This window comes from Ipomoea triloba, chromosome 14 (assembly GCF_003576645.1).
Source record: "Ipomoea triloba cultivar NCNSP0323 chromosome 14, ASM357664v1".
NCBI classification, from domain to species: Eukaryota; Viridiplantae; Streptophyta; class Magnoliopsida; order Solanales; family Convolvulaceae; genus Ipomoea; species Ipomoea triloba.
In genome coordinates, this window is record NC_044929.1 from 5,192,443 (window position 1) to 5,211,181 (window position 18,739).

General features: G+C 36.0%; 2 protein-coding genes across 2 annotated transcripts; one reads left to right on the plus strand and one right to left on the minus strand.

The window, feature by feature from the left end:
- Positions 1 to 1,007: 1,007 nt before the first annotated feature.
- On the minus strand, positions 1,008 to 3,929 carry LOC116004184 (thioredoxin-like protein YLS8). Its single transcript, XM_031244132.1, has 2 exons — positions 3,686 to 3,929; positions 1,008 to 1,636 (listed from the first exon to the last, which is right to left on the minus strand). The coding sequence occupies exons 1-2, from the start codon at positions 3,803 to 3,805 to the stop codon at positions 1,328 to 1,330; spliced, it is 429 nt and encodes a 142-aa protein (XP_031099992.1). The 5' UTR covers positions 3,806 to 3,929; the 3' UTR covers positions 1,008 to 1,327.
- Positions 3,930 to 14,672: 10,743 nt separating this feature from the next.
- Positions 14,673 to 16,664, plus strand: LOC116004809 (zinc finger BED domain-containing protein RICESLEEPER 2-like). Its single transcript, XM_031244980.1, has 3 exons — positions 14,673 to 16,185; positions 16,275 to 16,330; positions 16,620 to 16,664. The coding sequence occupies exons 1-3, from the start codon at positions 14,673 to 14,675 to the stop codon at positions 16,662 to 16,664; spliced, it is 1,614 nt and encodes a 537-aa protein (XP_031100840.1).
- Positions 16,665 to 18,739: the final 2,075 nt, after the last annotated feature.

The following is an 18,739-nucleotide window of genomic DNA, read 5'->3' on the forward strand; positions in this document are numbered from 1 at the left end:
ACTTTCAATTGCTGATAGTATATTTCAGTATTACAATAACATTATTATTATTATTATTATTTTGAAACACGACAAAAACATTATTTAAGTGGAGGAAGTAGTGATATTTTTAAAACAGGGCCCATCTTTAAAAAAAAAGTCATGTTTAATAATTAATAGTTGAATTTTAGTTTTTTTTTTTAATTTATATATAGTGACGAGGGAAATTCACATTCAATGTACTGAATAAATTCTATCTTGTAATCTTAGTTGGTGTGCTTGCTGAAAACTTGTTGGTTAATGGTTACCAATAAACTAGATTTATTTGATGAATTTTAATAAAGTTAATAGTGATGCATTTTTTCTTTAGGTATAAATAAAAATATATAAAAAAATTTCATTAAAATGCTCTAATTAAGATCTTTCAAATAACACACATAGTGATATTTTATTTTAATGTTTTAAATTAAAATATGATTATTTTAAGTAATTATGTCTTCAGGTTCATTTTCAAAATACTATAAATTCATTTTTCCAATATTAGTCCCGAAGGTTTGAGTTACAAATTTAGAAGTGAGTGAATAGATTTACATATTTTTTAAATTTTTAAGAAAAGTTAAGTTCAAGCTAAGGCAAAGATTTAACTTTAAATGGTATCTCGTGTAAAAGAGTATGCAGCAGCAATTTAACCCATTTTTAAATGTTTAGCACGTAAGTTTGATTTTTTTTTGGAATACTATTGACCATATTACATGTAGTATCTGTCCGTATACTTTCTCAACCTACTGAAGCCCAACAAGTCAACATTGCCCCCACTGAGACCAGAACCCATGACCTTCCACTTGGGAGAATCACTTCATGCCGCTTGACCACAAGGTCTTTGGCGCACATAAGTTTGATTGTTAAGTTGGAAAATAATGTAAAAATGTAAGAGGGGGGGGGGGGGGGAGAGAGAGAGAGAGAGAGATTTAGGATTGATTGTACTTAAATTTAGATTTTGATGATGTCTTAGAATAGTTCACGAACAATTTTAGAAGATTGTATGAGGACTAGAATACCCCCATTTCCTTATTAAAAGTTCTCCTGCTAACCAGCTGAAGAACCCAGCTGTTATTTGCTCAAGCTAAGAAGCCAGCTGAGTTTCAGCCTAAGGGCGCGCTAGACAGCCGCCTAAGTCAATTTTTACAACACTCACAAAAGGTCTTCGCCTTAAGGGCATATCGTCTGCAGTTGATTACAAATGTCACTAGTACACATCAAGTATCAACATCAGGATATACAGGTAAAGATTATTCACAAAACATTTGTGCAGCAAGAAACAAACTCAAGTAGCAGCAGATGCAAGTGCTCAGTATCGATACTTTGTCGAGTAATCTTTTGGAGCAATGACAAGACCGCGGCCCTTTCTAGCACCACGATAAACAGTCTCGACAATGTCAATGAACTCTTGTTTGTCCTTCAGTGCCCAGTTGATCTTGTTATTGTTCCCGGTGCCAAGATCGATCATGATATGTTTGTTCCTAAAGAAGAACATCGCAGTCGACGGGTCGTACAATTCATACATCGTGTTGAAGTCAGGAACCTCAGTGATATCTACAAGGTATATGACAGCAAAGTTCTTTATTGTCTCAGCAACTGACGCCAAAACTTCATCCATCTGAAAACCATTAAACATTGTGTGCATCAGTAGTGTTACAAGCTCATTCACTCTTCTGTTTCCTCAAAACGCACATTTTCAACATAGAAACCCAATACAACCACTAATATATTAATATGCACTGCACAGGAAATTATCAATGCACCATACTGTAACACCACAAGCAATCTTGAACCCATGACAAATCATTGCACGGATGATTACTCACTTCCTAGAAACTATTTACATATGTATACAGGGGAGGAGCCGGAAAGGAATATTACTGACTGGGGGTGAAAGCACTTCGAAATGCAATAAAAACTATTCATGACAAAATATAAAACATAATCAATTGGATAAAATGGTTTGAAAAGAAAACACATTATAAGTCACATATCACCTCTATTGATATGATATTTATAAATGCTTTTTCTTTAGTTAGATCAACTTCAAGTTTTTCTAGATTAATTTGAATACAAGGACATATAATATAAACTTATAAACCACATTGACTAAATAATTCATAAAAGTAGACTTTTTAGAAAATATTTGACTGAATCAAAAAATATGTTTTATACAAATTAATTAATCAATTTAAATAATTATTACCACACATAACACATTATAAATCTCACAAATTAACACATTATAAATATAAGTAGTAAATTTGATATGAATCACAAGTCAATATAAATTTTACATCTCACAATTAATAAAAAAGACAAAAAAAATCTAAATTTTACATCTCATAATTAATATAAAAAAGACGGAAAAAATCGCATAGTCACAAGTCACAAATAAAAAATACAATTATAAACTTAAAATTAGAAATAAATCTCACGAATCACAATTTTAATACTAATGAAAAAAAAAGTGAAGGCACATTATATAAATATATTCCCCCTCCACCCTATTGTGAAGAGGGAAAGATAAGATAAAAAGAAGGAAGGAGCTATCAACAGGGTTCACCCCCTAATTTAAGAGAACAATTGCTTAAGAATGTCTAGCTCAGCCATCAGTAACTTGTATTCTTGTATATACATTACTTATTTATATATGTATAAATATACATACATATATATAAAGGGGGTGGGGATGGGGCAGGGGGCAACTGCCCCCACTCTGGATCCGCCCCTGCATGTGTGTGTGTGTGTGTGTATATAGTCATGAGGCCCATAAGTAGCATTATCCTCAAACATAGCATTAGGTACAGTAAAATATCAGAAACCATAATTCAGAACCTGGAAATCTATTGTAGCCTTGAAACCTGGAGTCAATGTATTATCAAGAAAAACTGATAGTGATGAAGGGCTCATGTTCAAGTTACATCAGGAGAGTACGATTTATTTTACACTCTAGGTTCATACAATAGTTGTTTCACTTAACTTCTATAGCTTGGTTATTGAAGAAATTTGTCACAACAGTTCATGAATTACTACTCCATACCTTTATTTATTATTATTTTTTTGACAGCTATAGAAATTGCTATCTTATTACCATTATAAGAAACTAGACAGTGCAAATCATAGCATCAATATTCAGACTTTTCAGAATACAGAGCACAAGATACTAAACAAACTACAAATCAAATGATATATGATCCAGGTTCATTAAAATGCAGCTTTCCAGATAGGATAAATAACTATGCACACTGAGACACATGCAAACTACAAATTTTGAAAACAGCTATCTTGAACAAATCAAAACATCACTACTCACTAGTAGCCGACTATTAAAGTGAACAACCCTTTACGAGAATAAACTACTACACAGGTTCATACTGAATAAACACATTTGTACCAGAATTCACAAATTACAAATATTAAACATTAGGAAATCACATAACACTGAACTCACCACTATACTGTTCTCCGCATCTAACAACACATTTCAACCAACGGAAATTACATTTTACTATCGAAGAACAAATAATTTACAAATATTGAGATAAGTCAAATGAAATTGCTGAAAAAGCTATTAAATTAAGCATAACCCCAAAATATGTTTTCCCCCATAATCAGAAGTGAAATCAAGAAATTGGAATCAAAATCGAAAAGCCAAAGAAGATACCTGCATGCAAGTCTCGTCCCAGTCGTGGCCGAAGCGGATAATGACTAGGCGCTCCTCCTCGGCGAGGATGGCTTGGTCGACCGCCCAACCGGAGTGAAGATGGGGCAGCAAGTACGACATGCCTTCTCCTCTTTCCCCTGAAATCAAATGACGCCAGTGGAGCAGATGGTAGCGTGTTAGGGTTTGTAGGTCGCCAAGACTGTCGAAGGAGAAGAAGAATCGGAAAAGTGGTAGCCCCGATGGCCTGATCTTTTACCAATTGGCGTTTTTACCAAACAAATTTGGCACGCGCTTTTTTTTTTTTTTTTTTTTTTTTGTGTGTGAAAATACTCACATAAGACTAAAATTTTTAATTAATGGATAATATTTTTTGCACTCATTCAAACTATTACATTTTAATTAAAAGTATTACATGTCTCATGATAAAGTACTTTCACACAAAATTATTCCTGCATGTTATAATATAGCCTTTAGCTTGTAGCCATCGTTGGAGTAACAGACTGTATAAATTAACAATACAAAGAAAAGAAGAATAGTAAAATGCAAAGGCAAAAGTATAAATTTTCATTCCATCAACTTCTCTTTACACAATATACATATACGGAGTATAATACAAGTAATAATAACAATAATAAATATGACCGTTACAACGGTTACAACATAATGATCACACTAAATATAATTTATAACACTGCAAAATTAATTCAAAAAATCAATTTAAGTTGTGTATATCTATTTTAGATTTTATTTGGAGTAAAATTTAGCCCAATTCATGGTGATACTTGTGCGGGCCAAACTATAAAATTTTTTAGCATTAACCCGCCTCACTATGGGGTGGTTTAAGACTGGCTAGCGGATTTTAGCCCACTTTGACACTACTCAATTGTTAATTTGTTATATATCATGAACTAGATGTTAGGAAAAAGCATTTAAAGAGAAGGGTAGTTGTCCCACATTAGTTTCTAAAGGCTCTTATATTCAACTTTTAAATAGGAGCACTTTTAGGTGAGTTTGAAATATTATGGAGAGAAAATAAAAGGGAGTTGTTAGTATGAAAAATTATATAAATTATGAATATTCAATATTTAAATTGTGTATTTTAGATTTGAGTCTACCTTGCAAAGTTGACCTGAGTCTACGGAATAATTTGCGGTCTTATTAAGCCATATTCATGTGACCTATACACTGTAAAAATTGACTGAACCTAGAAGGTTTATTTGTTTACCAACATTTGATTTTGTTTTCCTTATCATTTGCGTGCTGTGGTGCTTTTGGTTTCAAAATATGTGTACTGTACTGTGATTGTTAATTTTGCACGTAACGTTTTTTTCTTTTGCAACTGATTTGTACATTGCTTGGGAAGTTGTGCACCCAGGTTGTTATAACAACCGTCCCGATTGATTCACAGGTTCTCATGTGAGAATGGGGACTAATTTCAATTCCTAGTCAGGAATGAGGACAACAACGGGGACGGGGAGTATACTCCATGCCTACCCCTTGCCATCTATACTTTGAGCTAGAGAACTAAACCAAGGGTTAAAAGAAAGAAATAATACTTTTTAGATATTATCCTAGCTAGGATTTCTGGCAATTAGCCACCAATGCAAACTCGTTTCAGATCATTCTCAGACCCAAATGTATATATAAAAAATCAACTTGTTCACATTAGAAATTTGGTGCGGCCAATTTTGATACAAATATAATGCAAATACAGTAGGTAAAAAACTAAATTACACGTAAAAAAAAACATTCATTACATACGACAAATAATGCAACTACAATAATATGTGTTGATATCAATCATGAATATTAAAAACTTCTCTATATACATAGTCATGACAACACTTGAAAGTAACAAATTTTTGCATATTATGACAACATTGAGGACATTTTATATTCTCGTGGACTCTGTCAGAATTAGATAGATATTCAAGAGCACAAGGGTAATGTTGTGGAGTACATGTGGAGCCAAACATCTCATGATGATGATCTTTGAATGCTTGGTCAAAGCCTTTGACTATTGCACTTTCCTTTCATTTCGCGTACTCATTCATGACCGCCAACATCTTATCTCCTAGGTCATATTCGACTATCTTGTTCCCTTTGCATAGCAAAACCCATCCATCAGTTTCATATGCTATCAAAAATTTTAGTCCTTTGACAATTTCGTCTCTCTCTTCATCACCATAAGTCTCATCTAAGAATTTGATCCTTGAAAAAAATATGCTTTGAAGATTCAGCCAAAAACAAAATCTTCCTTTAATTCTGTTGTCAAATGTCGCACAAATTCCACGAATTGCTGATGCTACTTTATTGTTGCTACCGACATAGGCCATTTTAATAGTCAATTGTGGGTTAAAACGAATTTCTGTCAATACCTTGGATGCAAATGTTTTAACCCATTTAATGTCCTTCCCTCCAATAAAAAAATATGTGCTCATTCGCATTAACCTATTCGCATTAACCTATATAAATCATAATAAGTTGTTAGAGCAATAAAATAATAATAATAATCATCAGTAGTGTACCTAAAGTATATATATATACAGGAATATCATATAAATTGATTATTTTATTTCTTGTTAAAAAAATCACTGGTAATCAAAGTTAAGGAAGCTAAGGAAACTTATTTCAAACTTTTCTTGGAATGGAAACAAGAAATAAGTTGGAATATAGCATAGAGAATCTGGACTTACCCATTCATTTGCCTGATTTGTACTTTATCCTATAAAGAATGCAAAGTATAGATACTAAATATAATTAATAAGTATATATAATTTTTTACATCTAATATGATAATAAGAATAATAATATTTTACTTAGCCCTTCAAAAAGGAAAATAGTAAAATTAATAGGGTTTTAGAGAAAAATTAACAATATATATTAATTTGCACTTAATGCTCCAATCTTATGTATTGTCCACCATTTCACGTCATGGATTACATATTTCACTCCCAAGATAAGAAAATAACAATGCATATATAATAAAAATTAAAGTAAATCAAGATAGTACACAAAATCATAGGAAACAAGATTTCTTTTGATTGCATGTGCGTGCAAAGCATTCCAAATGTAAAAGAAGAGTGAAAAGAGAATGTGGTAGTGTGGTACTGAGCTTGTATGTTACACATTTACTTTGCACCATAATTTGTTAAGAGTGAAAAAAGTAAGTGACAAAATTTAGAAAAAGAAAATTATTATTCTTGCTTACATTGCAATTTTTCAAACATAAAAGAGGAAAAAGGTGAATGTGTAAAACACATTTTTAAGTTATATATGTAGAAGTAAAATTCAAACAAAGAGATCAGACAAACATTGGTACCCCTTCCAACACTTTAGAAGTGTGATTTGGGGTCAACCAAAGTTCTTACTTTTAGAATTGAAAATCTCGAACCAACAAGAGATTACCTAGCAAATGAAAAATCACACAAATCAATGAAAAAAATAACAAAAAGTAAGATAGCCTTAGGTTGCCTCCCAAGAACTGTCGCATTTAACGTCCTTGACTCAACGCAACTTACAACGACTAACCATCCATGAACACTTGGATGGGAACTAGTCCTTTGCCCCATTTACTCGCTCTTCAAGATACGACATCAAGTGTCGTGCATTCATGAACTCTTTAAAGCGCATAATCAGCATATCCTCCTCCTAAGTAGGCAATCATTTACTTCTAAGAACATGTCATATTCTTCAAACTTCGTATTGCCTTCCTCTTTCCTCTCTTCTTCCTTCATCTTTTCTTCTTCTTCTTTGACTAACATTCTCTGTTCCTTCAACACTCTTTTTCCTCAACCTTCTCATTGTCTCTCCCTTTTTCACCACTCAGTTCTCGATCATCCCTATTCATTCAATCCTCAACCTCCTTTACTTCACCAACAACAACAATAAGCTAAGATGAAAAATAAATGGAAGCATTTGAAAGAAAAGTACATTGTAATTGAAATGAACACTTAGCTTTGATAACAAAATCTTCAATCTCCAAGCAAATCTTCACAATTGTAAGTTAGAATCCCGCTAAAAATTCTTAGATTAAGGTGTAAAGTTGTCTAGAAATCCTGGGGACGAGAAGATTCTCTCTATAAAATCCTCCATAGATATTATTCACTCATAATTTTTGCAGCTAGCGAAAGCATGTGCTCCATCCAACTAATTAAAAGTCCATAGTTGGACTGCACATTTATGAATGTGCCGATTGACTTTGATCGGCTCCAACCTATGATCTTTTGTATGGCTCTGATACCAAATTGAATCATGTGCTCCATCCAACTAAAAGCATAAGCTCATAGTTGGACTGCACATTTATGAATGTTTATATTATATTCATGTTAACAGCTAGGATTTCCGGCCTGTGATCATCCGTTCTCCCGCCCACCATAATTAGCAACCAATTCTAACTCGTATCAAATAATTCTCATTTCTCAGACCCATATATAAAAAATGTAAGTGTACAAATGATACACGGTCCTTTGTTATTAGCTATATTATTTGTCAAAAATACACTTAGCCTTTATCTAGTTTTTATTAGTTTTTGGACCGTAAGCCAGTCTGTCCACCAGTGCTGATAGTGAAGCTGTGCCAGCGGACGCTGTCTCAGACAGCAAGGAATTAGTCCACCCATTTAAATTGTGTGGTTAACAGAATTTTAAGGGGTGTGGCTCTCTTTTATTCAAGGAGTTTTTCAGATCTAAAATTGTGAAGGTTGTTAAAGGATGCTACACTATATAAAGGAAGGCATTTGAAGCTCTAAAACTCAGCTCTACACATGATACAAGTTGAGAGCTTTCGCACGTGAATATTAAGAAGATCATTTGAAGATTTAATGAAGTTTTACCACTGTCTTTGAAGCTGTCGCTGTTACTGAGTCAAGATGAAGAATTGAAGAATTCTTGGCTTGCAGTTTTGTAAATTCAAAAGTAGATGTTGAAGGTTGTATGTTGGTGTTGAACCTTTGTACGTTTGGGTTGTATTCCAACTTGTGTAAACCTTGGTGCATCTAGTGGATTGGGCAAAAGCTGAGTAGCCCCGCAGATGTAGGAGTTATAGCTCCGAACTGCGTGATCAATTCCTGTGTCCGAGTTCTCTTTCTTTACTTGCGTTTTTATTTTTGTTTGTCTTTTAGTTTATCTAATCTGGACTAATACCTATAAAAACGTTAAACAATCCCTGAACCCGTAAAGTATTTTATTCAAGATCCACGAAGTTTTTTTTTCAATTGGTATCAGAGCACGAGGACTTAATCTATTAGTCTACCGATCTGGCAATCTCGTGTTTCTTGAACTCAATTCTTTGGTGTCTTTTTGGTGTTTTATTTTCGGTTCTTGCTGTTTTTTGTTCTGTCTCACCGTGTGTTGAGTGTTTCAGAATGAATAAACCACCTCCCGAACTAAATGGTGACAACTATGCTTACTGAAAAGCACGTACAAGGATGCATATCAAAGCACATGGTGAACTTATTTGGAAAGCCGTTCTAACTGGTTGGGAACATCCCACAAAAGCGGGTGAAACAGAAAATGATTCCAAAGTGTTCAAACCAAAAGTTGAATGGGATGCAGCTGAAAGGACCTTTGTTGGATATAATAATAAAGCTTTAGATATAATATATTCACTAATGCATGAAAGCCAATTCACTTTAGTTGCAGGTTGTGACTCTGCAAAAGTCGCGTGGGAAATACTGGAAACTACCTATGAAGGCACTAACTCAGTAAGACAATCTAAGTTACAACCGGTTCAATCTGATTTTGAAGAATTACGAATGAACGAAAACGAGGACATTGTGAGTTTCAATGAACGTGTTCAAGAACTTGCAAATCGAGCTGCTGTGCTAGGCGAGCCATTTCCCCAACAAAAATTGGTCAAGAAAGTCTTGCGTTCTCTACCACCGCGTTTTCGAATGAAAGTAACTGCTATCCAGGAAAACGCCGGTTGGGAAGACAAAACTCTTGCAGCATTGATGGGAAGCCTTAAAACCTACGAAATGGAGATCCTGACTGATGATACAAAGAAACAGAAGTCTGTTGCATTCAACGCTGAAGGACAAGATTTCGAATTACCTGATACAGATGAGCTTTCTGATGACCCTGTTGGTTTATTATCTAAACATTTTTCTAAAATTTTGAAACAGGTTAAGCAAAAGAATTACACACAAAATCCTAGGGTACAAAATCAGAAAGGGATCAACTCAAGTTGCTCAAAAGGTGTGGCAAAATCTGGAGTATCAACATCAAGATCATCTGGCTCACGTACTGTTAAATCTAAAGACAAAGCGAACAAGGGCATCCGATGCTATGAATGCGAAGGATTTGGACATGTTCAGGCCGAGTGTGCAACATACTTACGAAGAAAGAAGTCCATGACGACCCTAACCTGGAGCGATGATGAACCTGAATCAGAAGCTGCTGGGTCAGATGCTGACGAAATATCTAGGAATTTTGTGGCCTCACCTCAATAACTGATGCTGATCCTGAAGTAGAAGAGCATGCTGATTCAGACGGTGGAGAATACAATTCAGCTGAAGATCGCGAGTTACCTCCTATGTCTTATGAATTAGAATACAAAAAATTGTACTCCAGATGGGAGGCGTTACTTAAAGTTCATCATTCTTTGTCTAGTAAAATTGGTGTATTAGAAGATGCTAAGATGGTGTACAAAAACCAAGCTTCTGAAAAAGAAATCCTACTGAAGGCTAGTCTTGAACGTGAGGAAAAGCTACAACAGGAGCTAGACACGCTCAAACGGCGAATCAAGATAATGGACACCACATCTACACTTGATGAAATACTGGATTCATGAAGACAAACTTCTACCAAATTTGAGCTTGGTTTCTCAGGTGGGAAGAACAAAGATACTGTTTTTGTGAAAAGTTCTGAACCAGTTCATAACACGCCAGAATCAAACCCAGCTCAACAATGCAATATGACAGCATCTGAACCAGTGTTTGACATGCCTAAATCAAGCTCAGCTTCGCAACGCTGTGTTACAGAATCTGGATCATATCGTGCTTTTCCAAATCCAGTACATCTAGACGAGGCTATGGTAATGTATGGTATCCAAACTTTCATCGCATGAGATATAACCCTGTCTGTCATTATTGCAGGATGCGCGGGCACACCAGACCTGAATGCTACTATTTCTATAAGGATCAAAGGGTTGAGAAATACATTCACAAGCGCATTGCACCATTTGTAAAACAAGTTTGGGTCAGGAAAGCGGATTTTATAACCCAGAAAATGCCAAATGCACCGCAATAGAAAAGTGGTACCTTCTAAATTCATTCTTTAGTTGGTATTTTCTCAATACCTGTATTATGTTTTTTTTTTTGTGTGCTTTTACCCGCTGCTTTATCCTCTGTTTTACCTGCTTCTGTGTTATCTGCTGATTCGGTAGTAGCTACTGGCTCTGTTTCTATCTCGTTCCAGTATGCTCTGTTTCTGGCTCTATTACTCCCTCTATTTTAGGAAGGTTTAGGCCCGAGCAAGTCACAATTCCTGATGCTTCTACGTTCAATATATGTGATATTGCATTATATGTTGACTTGCCTGCTGCATTCGGTGTCTCAAAATCTAATGATTCTGTTCCGGTCACTGTTACAACATGTCCTTTATCTATGTCTGAGTCAGTCACTTTTCCAGCTTCTTCTGGTCCAGTTCCGGTGTCTGCCAGCACTACCGAATTACTATCTGTTTTAATAGCAATGTTACCTGTTTCTTGCTCTGGTTTGTCTGTGTTTGTGCTTCTTATCAGGTGTTTTTTGAACAAGCTCTTCAAAAAACATAAGACACATGTTGCTTCTTTAAGAAAAGAAGAAAGACAAAGTTAGCTATGACTACTCCAGCACCTCGCATAACTTTATAAAAGGGCTCCCAATTCTATTGATGTGTCACCAGTCCTGTTGCCGATCCTGCTGCGCCTAGTAAAAACTCCAAAGTTGATATTTCAAGTCTATATTGCGATATCCGAAGCTGATAGATTTATAGTAAGCTCATAGTCAAAGAAGATTGCTGCTCTAGAAGGATATTGATCCAGATGGCATTATGAAGCATTGCAACATCATCCCTCTACTCAAAGACCAGGATCTACTCCAAACTGTTCAAAACATTAGTTCCTATTCAGAATGGCTGATTGTCAAGTTCTACGTAAATCTGTCTCCTGATACAGATGCTCAAAGTTCTCCTCTGTTTCACAAGGCAGTTGTTCGTGGCCGATGGTATGAATCTAGTTCTGACTTAATCAACCGTGCTGACCTAGAAGAAGAATGTGAGCCGAGCCTAGATTCACTTGTTGCTGCTCTGTCTCACAATCAGCTCATGGCCTGACCTAAGGGTGATGTGTCCTCACAAGTGGTGACTACTATCTAGTTACCTTCGTTTTGGTTTGCTCTCATATTCTATTTTATGTCTTGTTTTTTTTGCTCATTTGAATGTGCCTAAGATGATCTTTTTGATGTGCGTATCTCTATCTATTTTATAAACTGTTCTTGTGACTGCTTTATATGTCTCTGAACATGTTTTTGTCTGATTCTGTGGTTTCCTCTATATTTATATCTGGTTCAGTGTTAACCTTTCCTGTTTCTATTTCTTCTTGCCAATCTGAAGTGTGATCTGAGTTTGAAATTGCTTGTCTTCTATACTTGTTGGTCCGGTCATGACTGTATTTGATATTCTTTGTGTGCTTTTGTGTTATGTGTTATGAATATGTGCTTTTAATGTGCTTTACCTGATTGTATCTGCTTTAACTGAATGTATCTGCTTTTTGGTTGCTTTGTCTGTTCCAACTTGACTTTTATTGTTTTTCGCGTCTACTTAGGGCTGAGCAAAACCCGAAAAAACTGACAAACCCGACCGAACCGCCGGCCGAATAGCAACTGCCGAACCGGGCCGAACCCGAACATTCAAAACCAAACCGATCGTCTGAAACGACGTCGGTTAAGTGGCTGCGGGTTGGGGGGTCCAAAATTGCATCCGAACCGTCCGATTACCCGATCAAATCTAGGGTTAGATATGCTATGTATTATACGACGTCGTTTGGTGTTGTAGTATATATATCCTTAGATAGGGCTTGAGGCTTCCGTAACTCCTCATTTGCGCAGTCGCGACTCATCCTAGGGTTTTCAGACCTCTCTGATTTCTCTCATTTCTCTCATTTCTCTGAGTTCTCTGAGAACTTCTCTCACTCTCTCAGACCTCAGTCGCGAATCACGATCCCTCTCTGTTCTCGTTCTCGACTTCTCTAAATCTCTAAGAGTTTGAGACTCTGAGTTCTCTCGTTCTCCGTCAGTCTGTTGGTGACTTCCACAGTTCCACCCGGTGGCCGTTGGTGACTTGGTTGAGTGGTTCTGTTCGAGTTCGACTGGTGGAAGCCCGACGCCCTACTGGTGCCTGTCGGAGACCGTTCGGCTGTTTCATCTGGTGATATCTGTGCTAGAAGCCCTTGTTCTCTGGGGTATTTGTGAGAAAGGAAGTAGGTATTCAAACCCTAGTTTAATAACTTTGATAGTTTGATCTGTTAGGCTGTTAGCGATTATGTGATATTCTGGATTTCTGGTGGGAGCACTGACTCGTTGCATTACTTGCAATCTTGCATACTTGTTAGCGATTTTGTGATATTCTATTATTCTGTGAATCTGTGATATTCTGGTGGGAGCACTGACTCGTCGCATACTTGTTAGTTGTTAGCGATTTTGTGATATTCTATTATTTTGTGAATCTGTGATATTCTGGTGGGAGCACTGACTCGTTTCATGTTTCTTTCAAACCCTAGTTGAATAAAATAGATTTGGAATTTTAACAATTTACAAACCCTAGTTTGATAACTTAATCAGTTATCATATACTGGTGGTCAAGTGGAAGCCCTATTTATAGAAATCCTGATAATGATGGACTAGGAATTGGGAAACAATTGCTGTATATTAATATTACAGTCTCCCAATCTGAAATTGAAATTTCAAAATTGAAACCCTGAATCTGGATTTCTTTGTCTAGTACTCTAGAGTCTAGACTCTAGTCAAGTTTATGGATGTATGCCCTTAAATGTATTCTCAATAAATTTCCTAATAAAATAATTGTGTTCTTGGAAAATGATGACACAAAATGTGTCTGATTCTAGAACTTTATGTGTAATTGTATGGCTGACTGAGACACTGAGTGACTGTCTGTCACTCTGGCTCTGTCCATTATTATTTGTGATTGAATCCCAATACTGTCTGTACTAATACTTAGCCATATTTTAGATGGATAATATCAGTACTCCTGGTAGTCAACCACCCAATTCTTCAATTGTGGAACCTACAGTGGTGGAAGCCCAAACTGTTGAGGCTAATAATCAACAGAATGAGCAACCTCCTGCTGCAGTTTCTGGGAAGAAGAGGAAAGAGGTTGAGTCCAGATCCAGAGTATGGGATCATTTTGTGAGAATAAAAGACAATAACAATATTACTATACAAGCAAAGTGTGTTTATCGTGCAAAAGTGTACAAGTGTGAGTCCAAGAGACATGGTACATCTTCCTTAATAGCCCATATGCTAAGCTGTTTGAAAAACCCTCACTCCAAGGATACTAGGCAGTCCCTTTTAACCTTTCAAGCAGTTAATACCTCTGAGTCATCTGAAACTACTGTGGGAGAAATTGGGTGCTGGGTATTTAACCAAGACTTAATTAGGAGGGCCTTGGTTAAAATGATAATCATAGATGAACTGCCTTTTAGATTTGTTGAGGGTTTAGGTTTCAGGATGTTCATTGCTGTTGCTTGCCCTAGGTTTATAGTTCCATCTAGATGGACTATAAGTAGGGACATCCTAGTGGTCTATGAAGAGGAGAGACTGAAATTGAAGGCTTTTTTAAGGGAAACCAGTCATAGGGTTAGCATTACCACTGATTCTTGGACATCAATTCAAAGGATTAACTACATGGTTGTGACTGCCCATTTCATTGATCAAAGGATTAACTACATGGTTGTGACTGCCCATTTCATTGATTAAAGGATTAACTACATGGTTGTGACTGCCCATTTCATTGATTCAGAGTGGAACTACATGGTTGTGACTGCCCATTTCATTGATTCAGAGTGGAAGCTGCATAAAAAAATCATAGCCTTTGTCCCTGTTACCTCTCACAAAGGTAAAAAAATCATAGCCTTTGTCCCTGTTACCTCTCACAAAGGGGAGTATCTTGCAAAAGCCCTAGAAACATGTTTGCTGGAGTGGGGGCTTAGGAATATTTTTAGTGTTACTGTGGATAATGCCTCGTCTAATGACACTGCTATGGGGTTTCTTAAGAAAAAAATAGTGTCTTGGGGTACATCAACTGTGAAGGCTAAGTATATTCACATGAGATGCATTGCCCATATCCTTAACTTGGTTGTTCAAGATGGCTTGAAGGAGTGTGATAGTTCTGTGAAAAAAGTTAGGGAGGTTGTTAGATATGTTAGGAATTCACCTGCCAGGCTAAGGAAGTTCAGGGACTTGGCTGATTTGTTAGGAATTGAGCAAAGGTCTTCTTTGTGTCTAGATGTTCCAACCAGATGGAACTCTACATATTTGATGTTACAATCTGCTTTGACTTATCAGAAAGTCTTTGAATCTTGTGAAGAGTCTGATAGTTCTTTCAAATCTGACTTGGGTGATTCTGTGCCTAATTTTATGGACTGGGAGTCTGTGAGCAGTTTGGTGGAGTTGTTGAAATGTTTTTATGATATGACAATCAGAATTTCTGGATCTTTATATGTGACAGCTAACACATTTTTCAGTGAGATTTCTGATTTGTATTGTATTTTAAATGGAATGGTGGAAGCTGGTGGGGCAGTGAGCTTAATGGGGAGAAATATGAAAGCAAAATTTGAGAAGTATTGGGGTGATATAGACAAGATGAATCTTATGATTTTCTTTGCAAACATTCTAGACCCCAGGGATAAATTAGAGTATATGCCTACTCAAATTAATCATATGTATGGTGAGGAGAAAGGTAAACCATACTATGATAAAGTGCTTGCTGGTTTGAATGAGTTATTTGATGATTATTCTGTTCCTGCCACTTCTTCTGTTTCTGGTTCTTCTGTGTCTGCTGCTGTTGGTAGTGCTTCTTCTGTGAGTTCTATGACTTCTGTCAGTTCTGTGTCTGTTGGAAGGCCACAACATTTACTCAAGTCCCAAATTAAAAAACAAAGATTGGAATCTGGGAGTAAGAAAAAAACTGAACTGGATATCTACTTGAGTGAGGCAATAGTTGAGGAGGAAAACTCCTTTGATATTCTGAGATGGTGGAAGATTAATGCTGAGAGGTTTCCCATCCTTTCTAAGCTTGCTAGGGATGTTCTAGCTATTCCAATCTCAACTGTTGCCTCTGAGTTTGCCTTCAGTACATCTGGGAGAGTATTGGATCCTTTTAGGAGTTCATTAACTCCAAAAATTGTGGAAGCTTTGGTGTGTACCCAGGATTGGCTTAGACTGCCCAATACTCCTCTATGTATTGAGGAAAATCTTGAAGAACTGGAGAGGTTTGAAAAAGGTAATTGTTTTACACTTAATTTCTTTTTGTTGTTTTACAGTTTTATATTCATATTTTTCATTTAATAATTTACATTTCTTATTTTGCAGAGTTAGTTGATGGTGGAAGTGGAAGGAACTTTGATCCTACACTGGCTACAATTCCTGTAATGTTATTCTTTATCATTACTTGTGTCTCCATTCTAATTAATTGTCAATTTACTGAATTGCATTCTAAAATCTAATCTCAGTTGGTATTTTTTGAGGCCATGGTAACTATGTGTTATTAGTTGCTGGCTTGAATGAGTTGAATCCTTGATTGCACTGGTCCACTGTAAGTATGGTACTCTGCAACTGTAACTCTGTAAGACAGTAAGAGTGTAAGGCTTGGTAACTTTTTGTAAGTTGCCGCCTTATTTAACTCTGCTACTCTATTCTGTTTGTCCCTTTTATCAGTTTATGTGGCAAATGGCAATGATGAAGCTTCCACCTATAATCTGAAAAGAAGGATTAAGTTGGCATGTTGCTCTATATTTATTGAAGCAATTTGCCCTTAATTCAAAGTTGATAGGAAACAATGCTTACTGAGCCAAAATTTCAACTTCCAAGTATTATACAATTGTGTTGTAATTGCTTTCAGTTTTCACTTTTCACTAACTTGTAAGTTGTAACAATTTACAGGAAGAAGAGTAGGACTAACTGTTGCTGGGGTTGTGCACTAACTGAGTAACTGTTGCAGTGTTGCTGACTTGCTGTATCTGTAATTCTGTATTGTTATAAGCTTCAAATTTCAAAGTATCATGATATGATGTATTCTCTTTTGGTCTGTAATAATTAATTAAGTATCAAAGTATGATGTATCTATGATTTTTGCCAATTTCTCTTTTGGTCTGTAATAAGTCATAATTTGTAGTTATAACTTATAACTTATAAGTTATAACTTTAAGTTATAACTTAGAATCAGACAACTTAGTAAAGTTTTTAATTAGTTTTCAGTTTTCACATTTTTTATTGCATATATTCTCAATCCGAATATAGGTCGGATAACCGACCGAACCGACGCAAACCGAAATTATGAAAAACCGATAGGGTTTAGTCCAAAATAAAATCGGATAGGATGTGAACATGACCAATCCGAAATCCGATCGGAGAAGGCTCCCGTCCGTTCGAACCGAACCGATCCGACCGCTGCACAGCCCTACGTCTACTTATGTGCTCTATGTGTTATCTGTGATAATCCTGTGCTTGAAGTTGCTTTACATGGATGTGCCTTCTGTTTTATGTGCTTATCTTCTTATTTTATTTGACCCAAATTGTTTTTTTTCCTAATTTTGTGTCTATAAGTGCATCTGTCTAATTTGCTGAGTGGTTTTCAAGTTGTCTGTGCCTAGTTTTGGGTTTCGTGTTTCTTTTCTACTTGTGCAGGTGCCTGTTACAACTTCAAAGAAACTTACTCTAAGAGCTGTCTTATTATGGTGATATTGTGATAAAACAATCACAATTGAGGACGAGCATAGTTATCTGGATTATCATTCTGTTCGGACTATCTTTTGGATCATCATATTTTTGGATTATCAATATTCATATTATCATATTATTCGGATTATCATTATTCAGAATATCATTTTATTTGGACTATCTTTGATGGATTGAACTGCTTATTATATGAGAATATCTACGAGGTGAATACTACTATGAACGTGGGTTGCATATGAAGAGTACGGTGATTCGTATAGATTTCAGTTGGTATGGATTGGTGGTTATTCTATTGGTGATATTATCTTCAATCGTATCATGTATTTTGTTTTAACGAAAAAGGAGCCAAAGATTCATCTTCTGTTTCCAAGTCTGATTTTTGTGTTGCTAAAAGCTCAAGGTTTTGCTCTTTACAAAAATGAACCGCTGCTTGAAATTCTTGGAAAGTATACTGTCGAACTACGGTTATGTCCAGGACGCCACTATGATGATCGTGCACATCTTCAGACAGTTCCTGTTCCAGTGTTTAGTCCTGTGATAGGTGTAGGTGTTACACCCTCTGGCTCACCCTCTTTTTCTCTGCCCAGGGCTACTTCAGCGCTTGACACAGCTACTATTCCTGTGCTACATACTCGTGTTCAAGTTTCCCAATCCACAATTCACTAGATGCACATTTGTCAATTTTTTGACAAAAAGGGGGAGTTAAGGTATGTTGTGGAAATCTTTTTGATGAATGCTTGGATTTATTGTACTAAGGGGGAGTAATAACTCAGGGGGAGTTTTGGCATTTGGTTGAAGACATTTGAAGTTTGACATGCTTGAGAAAATATGTTGAGGGAGAGAGTTCTATTGCGTTTTTGCTGGTTTTGAAGCTCTTGTTTTGGTGGTCTGTTGCAGTTTGGTCTTTATTTTGTATTAAGTGTCTTATCGTTGTTACCAAACTAGCTTATGGCATGAGTTTAATAATATTGATTTTTGTTTAAATTCTTAAAAATGCCTAAGTTTTGTTTGAAGGTGATTTTTGTCAAATAATTGCCAAAGGGGGAGATTGTAAGTGTACAAATGATACACGGTCCTTTGTTATTGGCTATATTATTTGT

Coding starts and splice junctions, on each gene's coding strand:
- LOC116004184 (XM_031244132.1), bottom strand. CDS start 3,805: ATGTCGTACTTGCTGCCCCATCTTCACTCCGGTTGGGCGGTCGACCAA. Junction 1,637..3,685: donor GGGACGAGACTTGCATGCAG/GTATCTTCTTTG, acceptor AATGGTTTTCAG/ATGGATGAAGTTTTGGCGTC.
- LOC116004809 (XM_031244980.1), top strand. CDS start 14,673: ATGGTTGTGACTGCCCATTTCATTGATTCAGAGTGGAACTACATGGTT. Junction 16,186..16,274: donor ACTGGAGAGGTTTGAAAAAG/GTAATTGTTTTA, acceptor CTTATTTTGCAG/AGTTAGTTGATGGTGGAAGT. Junction 16,331..16,619: donor CTACACTGGCTACAATTCCT/GTAATGTTATTC, acceptor CCCTTTTATCAG/TTTATGTGGCAAATGGCAAT.